Here is a 13,372-nt window from a genome sequence, read left to right on the forward strand (position 1 = left end):
CTCAGTCTATTAAGCGTCTGACTTCGGCTCAGGTTCTGATCTCACGGTTCGTGAGTTCAAGCCCCGAATCTGGTTCTGTGCTGATGGCTCAGAGCCTGGAGCCTGCTTTGGATTCTGTGTCTCCCTCTCTCTCTGCCCCTCTCCCACTCCCACTCTTGTCTCACTCTCTCTCAAAAATAAATAAACGTTAAAATTAAAAAAAAATTTAAAAAGGATGTATTTTTTATTTAAGCTATATTAAAGATATCTATTTCTACTAATGGACATCATTACTTCATTCTGTGAAATAGCAGGCCACTAAACCATTGGCCATAAAGCTTCTAAAATCCTTTATAGGACATGAGTTGATAGTGTATACTTAAAGTTACATTTAATGATTTATTAATATTATACTAGTAATGAAGTTCTGAATGGTGGTACAAGCATTGCAAAAGAGAAGTAAAACAAGACAGATTATACTTGGATTTCTAGGCCAACCCCTTCATATGATGGACAGCGATTTTTGACCAGAAGAAATGAAGGAATTTGTCTGTGATCACCAGAGTAAGTGGATGACAGAAGTGATTCTGTCCCAGGCTGAGGACAGAAATCTTTTCATTACATTGGATAGTCTCTAAGGTGTCATCCTTCTCTGCAGAAATGAGTGGTCCTTCAATGGGACATCTATATAAAAGTAAGTTCTTTTTCTTCTCAATAATGTTATTTAGTTGTCATTTTTTTTTAATGGGACGGCAACTGTGAAACTGCCAGACTAATATCAAACACCTAGAAAGTCCTACAGATGAGTATTGGCTTCCCCTCCCTTTGTATTTTTTTTATCAGACTTAATTCACAGAAAAATATTGATTTATTCATTATTATAAATATGAGCTATTTTATAAATAGAAACTTAAAAAGAACATCAGTTTGTTTTTGCTATAGGGGTTTTAGTGCGACAATTGACAAAAGTTGACTAGTATCTGAGATAATAGTAGGTAGTAATGTGAATGTCTTCATTTTGAAAAATGTGTTGAGGTTATGTAAGAAGATGCAGTGTTTTTAGGAAATCATACACTAAAGTAGGTAGGAGCAAAGGGGCACATCCTATGCAATTCACTTCCAAGAAGTTCAGAAGTAGAGGCACCTGGGTGGCTCAGTCGATTGAGCATCCGACTTCGGCTCAGGTTATGACCCTGTGGCTCGTGGGTTTGAGCCCCATGTCAGGCTCTGTGCTGACAGCTCAGAGCGTCGAGCCTGCTTCAGATTCTGTGTCTCCCTGTCTCTCTGTCCCTCACTCATGTATAACTCTCTCTCTCTTTCTCTCAAAATAAATAAACATTAAAAAATTAAAAAAAAAGAGAAGAAATAAATAGAAATAAATAATAGAAATACAGAGAAATAAATAATAGAAATAAGTAATATCCATACAGAAAAGGAGATGGGGGAGAGAACGATAAAAGAAACATGGCAAAATGTTAATTTTTAAGGAATCTGGATAAAAGTGTACACACATAATGTATACTACAATACTATTTTGTGACATCTGTAATATTTTCGTACACATGAACAAATCATATCTTATGATAGAAACTGTACACATACATGCAGAATTTTAGCAGGGTAAACTGCTGTTCACTCTAGGTAAAGTGCTGGGTCGGGATAATGTTCATAGGAAAAAAGAAGTTTAAATGGAACTAGAAAAAAATATTTAGAATGTGCATGCCTGTATAAAAGAAAAAATCAAGATTGAGGAGATACTGAAAAGGAGATAACTAGAGCAATACCCAGAGAATGGAGGGGCACCTCTTTCAACAGACACAAATTGAGAGAAACATGACGGCATTTACCTAAGTGTCAAACTAAAGTTAGTTAGTCCAATTGTTCTGGGACTGATGATACTTCAATGCCAATAATCTGGCAATCAGGAATCCAAGTAGAAAGGGGCCAAAACCCCTGAATCTTATTTTTTGGGGGGGAGGGTAAATTTATGGCTCAAAAGTTTAAAAATGCCACGTTAGACTTGAAAATAATAATTGCAGATAACATTAATACTCATATAAATCCAATGATGTTACTGATTTTACTCTTTTGTTATAATTAAGTCATTCATATGCTAAAAATTTTATTTATTTAAAAAATTGTTTTAACATTTATTTTATTTTTTTTAACTCTTTTTTTTTTTTTTTTTTTTTTTATTTATTTTTGGGACAGAGAGAGACAGAGCATGAACGGGGGAGGGGCAGAGAGAGAGGGAGACACAGAATCGGAAACAGGCTCCAGGCTCCGAGCCATCAGCCCAGAGCCTGACGCGGGGCTCGAACTCACGGACCGCGAGATCGTGACCTGGCTGAAGCCGGACGCTTAACCGACTGCGCCACCCAGGCGCCCCTTTTTTTAACTCTTTTTAATGCTTATTTATTTTTGAGAGAGAGAAACAGAGAGTGAGTGGGGGAGGAACAGAGAGAGAGAGAGACAGAATCCGAAGTAGGTTCCAGGCTCTGAGCTGTCAGCACAGAGCCTGACACAGGGCTCAAACTCACAAACCGTGAGATCATGACTGGAGCAGAAGTTGGACACTTAACTAAATGAGCCACTCAGGTACCCCTAACACTTATTTATTTTTTAGAGACAGAGAGAGACAGAGTGTGAGCAGGGGAGGAGGAGAGAGAGGGAGACACAGAATCTGAAGCAGCCTCCAGGCTCTAAGCTGTTTGTTACCACAGTTTGATGCGGGGCTCCAACTCTGAACTGTGAGACCATGACCTGAGCTGAAGTTGGATGCTCGACCGACTGAGTCACCCAGGTGCCCCTAAGAATTGCTTTATTAACTTATTCCCCGCTCTTTTTTTTTTTTTTTTAAGCTTGGTCATTTATTTTGAGAAGGTGACGGGGGAGAGAATCCTAAGCAGGCTCTGTGCTGTCAACGTGGAGCCTAATGCGAGGCTTGAACTCATGAACGGTAGGATTATGATCTGAGCTGAAATCAAGAGTCTGATGCTTAACTGACTGAGCCACCCAGGTGTCACCCACCCCACCATCCTTTTCAATATTACCTCTTAAAACACAAATCTAGTGAAGTTACTCTGCCACTCAAAATGGGTATCTTTCTCCAACATCCTATTATCTAACACTCAGGTTGGTTGGCTTTCCTTTACTATCCAACCTGATTTCTTGTTACGCCTGAACAAGATCAATTTCCTCCTCTCAACCTAGCCTTGTTGTTCCTCAGGGAGCTCAGCTCCAATACTATGCTATACGTATTTCTTTTTCTTTATATCTATCTGGTTTATTTCTATTTTTCATCTATTTGTATCTATTTGTATCTATTATACATCTGACTCTTCTCCAAAGGTTTCCCTAAAATCCTTAACTGTGACATTCTTAACTCATTTCATTGTTTAGTGTCTTAAGTAAATTTATTTATTTCATATGTATTGTTTTTAATTCTATACTTAGATGGTAAATTACCGCATGGCTCGGGCATATATGACATGCACATAAAAGAGACACTCAAATGTATTTGTTGATCCACTAACACTTTTTATATACATCTCAGTGGATTTTACTTCCTACTCTTTTTTATCTTAGAATCTCAACATAATTAAAAGATGACTATTAAAGTTAATCACATCACTTATTTATAAATGTTATAACCAGGAATGTAAAAAATTAACACTGAGTATAGAGAAAAAGGCATGAGGATTCAAAACAATTGAAAGGAAAAATCAAGAGTACGTGACAACTTCTTAAATGTAGAAAATGAAGCAAAGATGTTTCTAAATGTTAGATTAGAATCTGGCAAACTGGGGAAATGATGGTTGTCTTAGTAGAGAGGGGAAAAAAATAAGGAAAGAAAGCTATTTGAGAGAGAATGTGTTTTAATTTTTGAATTATGGAAATTTCCATTAAAAATCACTTATTCATTCAGTAGACACTTGAGTGATTATAAGGTGTTAGAAGGCCTTGTTGTCTTTGTTCTATGTCCAAAAAAATATAAATGTGAACATGAGACAAGGTCTATGGTCTTGTGAAGTTTATATTCTTCCTAACAATTTAACATAGAGACACAAAGAGGAAATTATTCCTGATTTCCAGGAAGTGACTTGTTATCGAATGAGGGCAGATAGATATCAAACCATGAATGAAAGAACAAAAGGAGAGGTATGGATTACTCTGTGAAAAAAAATCGAATCTTAGATTGAAAATCAGGAAAAAAATAGGATGAAACCTTGATGAGTCAAACCATTTATAATGCACACACACAGTTTTGTGTGTGTTGTTATTGCTGCTGCTGTTATTTGATTATTTGTAACTTCCTCTAAGATGAAGGAACACCTATACAACACAAAAGGCAAGGGAAAAAAGCCCGGAGAGGGAATGTTGAAGATGCTAGAAGGGGAGGACATTTGCTTGAGAGCACATTCTATTAAGACTCAGGAATCAGTGGGAGTTAGCAAGCACAGAGGGGGAGGCAGGAATTAGATTTAAAGAAACTGTGGAGGGGGTGGGTAGAGAGTAGCATTTTTCTTTTCCCTCTGAACCTTGAAGGTCTTGATAAGTGAGGACAGTGTAAGAGGAAAAACACACTCTGATATGCCTCCTCTAATCTCAATACTTAACACACAGAACACTTCACTTTTGGTTACCAAATGTGTGGGGATTTCCCCACACCAAGCAATTCTGACCCATAAGCTGGGTATCCTACAAGGAATTCAGTTCTGATACTATCTACCTGGAATTAGCATTGAAGCCCAGAGTTAGGGGACCAGTCCCACAAGGCCCCCCTGCCCTCTTTTTAGCTGCTAATCACAAGTTCAAGTTGTTATCTATAATGCTGTCCCACCAGCTGAAATCAGAGATTCCCACTACCTCCTTCTTGGGTCCAATTAGTTTGCTACAGTAGCTTATAGAACTCAGGAAAACATTTTGCTTACTAGATGACCAGCTTATTATAAAAAGATACAACCCGAGGGCACCTGGTGGCTCAGTTGGTTGAGCATCTGACTTCGGCTCAGGTGATGATCTTGCGGCTGGTGAGTTCGAGCCCCTCATCGGGCTCTGTGCTGACAGCTCAGAGCCTGGACCCTGCTTCAGATTCCGGGTCTCCCTCTCTCTCTCTCTCTGCCCTCTCCCGCTCAAGCTGTCTCTCTCTGTCTCTCAAAAATAAATAAACATTAAAAAAAAATTAAAAAAAAAAAAGATACAACCCAAGAACGGCCAGATGGAAGAGATGTACAGGGCAAGGTATCCGGGAAGAGGCACAGAGCTCCCACCCTCTCTTCAGGCACGTCACCTACCAGCACCTCTATGTGTTCACTAACCCCAAAGCTTTCTGAACCCCATCCTTTGGGCTTTTAAGGAGACTTCATTGTGTAGGCAAGATTGATTAAATCATCACCAGCCTCCTCTCCCTACTCTTGGGCTTGGGGCTGGGGGATAAGGGAGCTGAAAGTTTCAACTTTCTAATCACGGGGTTTGGTTCCCCCAGCAACCCGACCCCATCCTTAGGGTTTTCCAAAAGTTGATTCATTAACATAAACACAGGTGTGGTTGAGTGGGGGTTGTTATGAATTACAAAATAGACCTTTATTACTCTTATCACTTAGGAAATTCCAAGGGTTTTAGGAGACATGCACCCTGAACTGGAACCAAAACCAAATATATTATTTCTTATTATAAATCACAATATCACAGAGGGAAAATCATCTGTGGAGAATGAGGGCATGAAGGATGAAGCTAGGTCTGTGGAAAAGTAGAGATGATAAGGAAGATCTCTTGCAGAACGCCCCTAAGTAACCCCGTGACAGATGGCGGAAAGGCAAGAACCAAGTTTACTAGGGATGGCATAAGTTAGAGTAAATGTTCCAGCAAAGCCCCTCTCTGTCTCCAAGGCAGCATTTATTTTTGTAGCTACATGGCATGAATCATAGGATGATAGAAAGAATATGAGGATAGAAGTTGGGAATGGCATTGGAGTTGGGAGACATAAATGAAAGTTTGATCTCTTTGATGAAATGTTAGAAAAACCTCTGGGATCTCAGTTTCTCCAGCTATAAAATGGGGGTGGGGTGGACCTCAAAACTGAAAGCCCCTAAGGTCTCTATTAGTGCTCCCTATTTTAGTCTGGGATCATTACATGCTATAGTATAGTGAAAAGGGGGCAGATTCTATGATGGAGGTTGAGAATAAGCAGACTGATATTTCACTAGTGGAATGATTGTTTCCAGAAGTGAAAGGTAAATACACTCATGCAAGTACAAAAACAGGAAGTAACAATTTACACTAAGTTATAACTTTACAGATTTTTGCTTTGCAATTTGCAGTTCTTTCTGGATATGTTTGACTGATAGATTCACAGATAGATACAATCTTTATGGAGAGACCATGATTTTGATCGCACTGGCATACCTTGCAAAAGTATTGAACTAACATCCGAACTTACAACATAATCCCCTACAATTTAGAAGGTGCCTTATCACGTGGTCATCACACGGCTTTCACAATGCAATCAAGAGAAAAATCAACAAACTCAATCTCACAAACGAAATTCAAAGGGACACGTTTCACCTTCTCCCTTTATATCCTTGTCAAAGATAGAGAGACTAGGAGGAATTTAAACACCATGGCATCATATCTGTCACAGCCATATCTTTTTAGTAGGTAGAGAGCTCATTTTTCAAGGCTACCAGTCCATTAACCTTCACAAGAACAAAAATAAAGCAAAACAAAGAAACACTCCCTGGAGAAATGGCATCGCTCCTAATCTTGCTTATATATCTTACTGTGGGGATTTGAAGATGGAACAAAGCCCTCTAGCACCCCAGGCACACAAAACGATACAGATGCCCTGAAATAAATATACAAATGCCTGTGGTGCATCGTGTAGACAAATTTGTGATTATTTTTTTAAATGATAGTGGGGTTAGAGAGAGTAACTGATACCATCCCTGCTGAATCTGTCTTACCCTGTGATTTGTAACTGGGAGGGCCGAAGCGTCAACCCCATTTATTTTTTAATGTCTTGGCCTGTTCTTGTTTGCCCTTACCTAGATTCATTCAGTGTGTATATCTGGAACTATTAGTTTCCTGATAAATGCATTGTCAGAAAGCCAGAGGCCAATGATAACATAGGAAAGAAGGAGCTCTTGCTTGTTTTTATACGTTTTTGTTTGACTTGGGAGATAATTATAACCCAGATTGATGCTCCTATTTTAAACAAGGTAGTAAATCAGCATGAAATATAGGATTGGGGAAAGCCATTTGCCACATAATTATAATTTCTTAAAATTCCCGTGTTCACTGAATATGAGAAACTATAATCATGCAATATCTAGCAATGACATTACTCATCTTTTTCTCTCATGGAAGACAGTTACATAAACTGAAGTTACGAATTTTTAAATATTATTAGTTACAAAGTTTAAATACCATTAACTGAAGCAAAGCAAAAGCATATGTTGTTTGGTCTGAGACCTAGCTTCCAGTGGGGAAAAAAACACAGATTCGGTAAGCAAGATTTAAAAAATGATTCAGCACACTTCACTTAAAAGTCCTGTCTTTTCCACAGATAAAGTTTATATATCACCATGAGACAATGTAAAAGTGTAAGACTTTCATCAATATAGGAGACCAGAAGCAAAGTAGGACCAAAAGAGGGATTTGGAATCAGAAAGAGACAGGTGAACGTGGACTCTGGCAGGGGTTATACACAAAATACCTATCAATGACATAACAGGGATAAGGACCCCTCAAGAAGGAGGTGTTCCAGTGCAAAGCTCTGAAGACCCCCCTCTTACGCCAGCATTTATCTTTCGGATGCTAGATTACGGGCAAGGATTATGGAGCTAAGATACTGGGTTTTGGGGGCTACCCAGGATACCTGAGAAATGAGCCGATACAGATGTATCTGCCTAACTCCCTTGCAGAAGTAGTTGGAACTACTCTGAACTAGTATAACCAGCAAAGTCATACTGGTGCATACTTACTGAACATTAGCCCTGGGTGACATCTCTTAACTGTGTGCCTTTGGTAGTTTAAGGATCTTCCTGAGCCAGCCACGTGAGAGAAACAAAAGTGGTGTTTTTAGCTGGTTTTTTTGGCTGCTGTTCTAAGACCGCTTTCAGCTAAAGAGAGAATTCAGACCTCTCTCTTTCCCTTTCCCTATGGCATCCAGTACACCTTCCACTCAGGGCGAAGGGCGAGTCCCAGGAGACAGCAGAGGGTCTTTGGCAGTTTAAGCCAAATGCAGCTAAGAGGCAGAGTCGCCTCTCAACCCTGACTTCTGGCTCAGGGGTGAGCCCACCTGGGAGCCGACAAGAGAAACCGGTCCTTGTTGAAGCATTCTCAGGGCGCATCATGTCTCTTCCTTTTCTCCCATTTTGGCTCTGTTATTTATTTGTGCATAAAGGATGCAATGATATTTCTGTCTTGAACTGCTTGGAATGTAGTATCCCTAATTATGATACCGCACAGCAACAATTATGTACAATAAACACCTATCAGCTTAACTTCCCACAGCCTTTGTTGGCTACAAAAGAAAACTCTTACTCATTCATCACAGTTATCAATAATGGAAACATTGTGATCACCTTATTTCAAAGGGGCATCACTGATATGTCCCTTGTGTATACTGTGTAGAGTAACCCTTCCACATGTTTCAGAGAATCACAACTAAAGTCTCATCAGTAATTCTGGACACTACACTGTTGAAAAAAAAAAGCCATACTAAAAAAATCGTAAGAATTATCAGAGAATGAGAAAACACATAGAAGATTTAAGGGGTGATTAAAAGAACAAGATTTACTAACAGTGAAGAAAAGAGAAATATTGTGGATGTAAGATAAAGAAAGGTGAGAAGTTTGCTTGTTGTTTCATTTTTCCATTCCATATTAAAGGGCCTTTGCTTACAACCTGCCAATATAGTGTTTTGTTTTAATTGGGAAAAGATTGTCAGCAGGAAATATAGAAGATATAAAAGTAATTTATATTTGCAAACATTTTTAGGTCAGTGATTCCAACTGTTCTCTACCAAGACCTCTTTTCACCATGCTTCTCCAAATTCCTTACTTTGAATTTTTAAATACAAATTATATCTATCAAATAAAATGGATTTATTTTCTTATTTTTAATTAATCAGAATTATCTGTATCTGAGCTGTAATACTTAGAGCTTCAGAGGAACATAAAGCAACAGAATAACTATATAAAAATATGATATAATTATAACTAAGGTAAAGATATTTTGTAGTTTTAGGTATCCTATATAACCTTCTGCAAACTAAGGTTCAATGTCTGTTAAGTTCTTTGGAATATCAAAATGTTTCAAGGAGCCCCACAAGAACCATCTGCAGAGCCGCGGTTATTTAAATATTCCAAATTGAAAAACAAGGGATTAAACTAGTTTAAAATCATCTAATAAATATGACTTATTCCTACTTGAAGAATTAAATTGAGGTATTGAACGTAGCATAACTGCTTAAACGTGACAGAAGAGAACATTCTGGGACTCTTTCAAACCTTTGCCTTCCCCACTCTTTTTTTGCACACTCTGTCAAAATCATGACTTGGTTCTGAGATGGCGGGAGCAGAAAGCATCGAGCACGTACTCACCAGCCTGGTTGGTTGTGATGCTGACTGCAGCGAACTGTCTTGGTGGTGAGCTCAGCTCTGATACCCCGTTAATGGCATCGATCTCAAAGGTGTAGTTAGTATGTGCCAGGAGGTCTGTCACTGTCACTGTGGTGTTGGTGAGTCCGAACTGTCGAGGGAGGAAGCGGACATTTGGGCTGCATGGCTCACACTGTTTTACATTCCACCCACATTTTTTACATATGATGTTGAAGGTAACATCTTTCCGGCCTCCTGTGTCCAGGGGCCAACTCCAGTCCAGGATGACCGAGGTCTCGTTTATGTTAGAGATAACATTTCTTGGTGCAGATGGAGGTCCTGCAAAGTAGTTCAACAAAGATTAATGAGCCTCACTTCTGTTTTCTACTACAAGGGAAATAGATAATTTACAATGGAACCGAAAGAGGTAAATAACCATCTTGTCTCTATTATATACTTTTAATTCGTCCTTAGAGGATCCATGAGATTATAGACACATGGCTTCAAGAGCACTATCGTCCCCAAGCCATGGGCGGGGGAGTTTTGACTCAAAGTTGAAGATACATTCACGAAGTCCAATGAGGGAATTTACTACTAAATTCAATGCCCTTGTGAATAGTTATGAAAACTTTACTATTAGTTTTATAAATCTTAGTCCTTTTTCCCTATGACCTATGACCTACATGTAACGTGAGGGAATAGAAATGTAAAAACACAAATCCCATGACTATAACCTCCCCTATTCTGTCAAATGTAATACAGGATCTAAACCAAGATACAGAAAACTTTCTTTCTTTCTGGGGGTCCTGTTGCAGGAAGTGCTTTAAAAACTAATTCATTTTGTGTGATAAATGTTGCATTTGTGGTGAGCCAGCATGGAGAGTGAAGCAGAGAAAGCTTTCAATTTGCACACGGATAACGGAAGGAAATGGGCCAAATGCTTTAAAAAAAGAAGAAAGAAGCACAATAACCAGAAGGAAAAAAAAAACACAAAATAAAAGAAACATGGAGGCATGGGTTGCAGCAAAACTACTCACGGGTACAAGCCATGGATGGAGGGTCTTTGTCTGCTCGGAAGTACTTATTCTCACACCTGCAGTTCACTGAACCATCTTCGTGGGTAGAACTGTGCGGCGGGCACTTGGCACATTTCACATTACCATCCGAAGCCTTGTAGAAACCTGGTCGGCAAGCTACAAACAAAATCACTCTTTTAAGATTCGGTGATAATTTTGAAAGCGTATTTTTCAAAACACGTAAAACAGATTTCAGAATGTTAGGGGAAGAATTCATTAGGAATAAAAAAAAAATCCATTTTTTTTCCTTCCAGAATTTACAGAAGCAAATAATGCGACCCAGTGTAGTTTCTCCACATATATACATTTGAATTCGCACCAAATGTTAGAGGAAAAAAAAAAAACCCTGAAGATTTAGATTATTTTGGCACTAGAGTGTGATGAAATTTCCAGCTCATGTTTTCACAGCTTTGCTTGGCATTGAACTATTTGTGGAGAAAAATACAGCAAAGCCATGTCATCATGTAGCCATTCCCTTTTAAAACATGATGCAATGTGTACATTATCTGCGTGCAGTTAGCACTACATTACACACTCACTCTCTTTCTAATTGATTTCGGTGTGTACGGCTCCCTCCCCACAAATTGTAAGCAACTGAAAGGAAGAAATCATGGCTTCCTTGTTTTAAGATTCTTGATGCATCGGTTCTCATGAGCTTTTTTTTTTTTTTCTGCCTTGACAGTGTCGTTCCAGTGCTGTAACTTCTACAGCTGTGGCCTACACTGAAGGTTTTTAAAAATTTCCTTGTCTTTCAGAAACATAGTGACATATAATTTCTATTTAAACTGATCTACTTGTAAATAATTACTAGATTAAAGCTTTCTAAATAACTGTCTTCCTCTTCTTTCTTTCTGGCCATCTCTGAATGACATGTTTTGTTGAGCTCCACGAACCGGTCATGAAATATTGATTTCAGATGCCCATTTAGTATTCTTTATATATTTATTGCTTTTACAGAAATACACCTCTACTGTATTGCTTTTGTTTAATCTGATGTAAAATTCAAAATGCTGTAATGGTTTATGTGATCTATTTTCGAATTACATGGAGAACTGAAATCATAGTGAAAATCCTAGCAAGAAGTCTCTTGACATTGTTTTGAGGATTAAAATCAGAGTCCAGGGGCACTTGGGTGGCTCCGTAGATTAAGTGGCCAACTTTGGCTCAGGTCATGATCTCATGGTTTGTGAGTTTGAGCCCCGCGTTGGGCCCTGTGCTGACAGCTCAGAGCCTAGAGCCTGCTTTGGATTCTGTGTTTCCCTCTCTCTCCACCCCTCCCCTGCTTGCACTCTTTCTCTCTCTCAAAAATAAATAAAAATTAAAAAAAAAATTAAAAATAAATAAATAAATAAAATCAGGGTCCACGTTTTTTAGGTTTCCTACAGAGTATCTCTGGAAGTCAATGATTTCTTAAATCTCTAAAACTCAATTTCAATGCTATGTTGAGATGTGATGATTTAAAGCACTTATGTGTAAAATATGCCCTGTAAGTGATCTGAATCCCAGAATTTTCCTATGTCAGCTTCATATTGTGAACAACGGGTTATTTGCATTCAAGTAAAGCCTATGTGAACAAATCTTAACTTTTATAATCCTTAAATGCATTTTGAAAGGTAACACCTTATATCCATAACAGTGTATCTTCCTACTGAATGTTTCTTGAGAAATACACTGTCAAGGGAAATAGTACCAAGATAAACAATTAGAATAACTTAAAATGATAGCAATCATTAATCTAGTCTTGCTGTTTTATAGTTTCTATCAAGAATGGCCACTCTAAGACTATCTTACATTAAATGGAACAACTTTTGGTGCCACATTGAGAGCCACTCGGATAAATTCTATTGCCCTGACCAAACATGGAGTAGGCTCATAAACTTTTGATCATTCTTCCTAAGCATTGGTTAGAAACTTCCACTCATATCTCATGTCATATCGCCTCTAGGGGAAATGATATAAAGTATAAACAAACTAAGCACTTAACTTCTGGTTTCAATTTAGCTCACTGAGTGCCTTTAAGTTTGCAAGATGGCAACGCTCAAGTGTTTAAAAGATTGAGTTGCACTGTTCCAGTGTATTTTGTTTTTTGGTTGCTTGTAAGTTTATCTGTATGTTTTTATTTGAGGTTTTTATGGTTTTTACAACATTTAGCATAAAGGTATTCACTAAACAATCACTTTTTGTCAATATTATAAATGGCTATACTCTGTGATATTTAAAGAAAAGGCAAGTCATATAATCATTTCTTAGCTACAGCACAGGACTTCTAATAATAACTTGAAAGTAGCTACAGTCAATAAACCTTTAAGTTAAGAATGTGACACAAACTAGTAACTAGACTTTATCTAAATGATTAAATAACCTTAGATATAATAATAGTAAAAGATAGGTAGACACACATACATTCTGCTTAATAAATATCTGTTAATCATTTACTCTTCTTCAGGCTTTTTGTTAGCCTTGAAGATACAAATGTCCCTAGTTCTGCCCACCTTAAAAGGGCCCTTGCAATTGAAATTGAAAGTGGGCACCAGACATTTGACACAGGCCCCAAGGAGCAAACATTCCATTCTGATTGAGCTGTTGGAGGAAATACAGAGAAGGAATTTCACTTGAGAAAGATCATGAAAGGATAGCAAAAGGCCTGTAAGTAGCATAATTAAATACACAAATAGATCAACAGGAAAAGACAAGCGGTTAAGTAGAGGAACT

General features: G+C 38.2%; 1 protein-coding gene across 3 annotated transcripts in view; it reads right to left on the minus strand.

Annotated features, from left to right (window-relative positions):
* Positions 1–13,372, minus strand: part of EPHA3 (EPH receptor A3) — a 360,460-nt gene that overhangs the window by 121,690 nt on the left and 225,398 nt on the right. For all 3 annotated transcript variants that reach the window (XM_058731685.1, XM_058731684.1, XM_058731686.1), the window contains exons 4-5: positions 10,622–10,777; positions 9,588–9,923 (exon numbers count right to left, since the gene is read on the minus strand). In XM_058731685.1, the coding sequence (XP_058587668.1) occupies positions 9,588–9,923; positions 10,622–10,777 (492 nt within the window). The remainder of the gene's footprint in view (positions 1–9,587; positions 9,924–10,621; positions 10,778–13,372) is intronic.

Source organism: Neofelis nebulosa, chromosome 5 (genome assembly GCF_028018385.1).
Source record: "Neofelis nebulosa isolate mNeoNeb1 chromosome 5, mNeoNeb1.pri, whole genome shotgun sequence".
Taxonomy (NCBI): domain Eukaryota; kingdom Metazoa; phylum Chordata; class Mammalia; order Carnivora; family Felidae; genus Neofelis; species Neofelis nebulosa.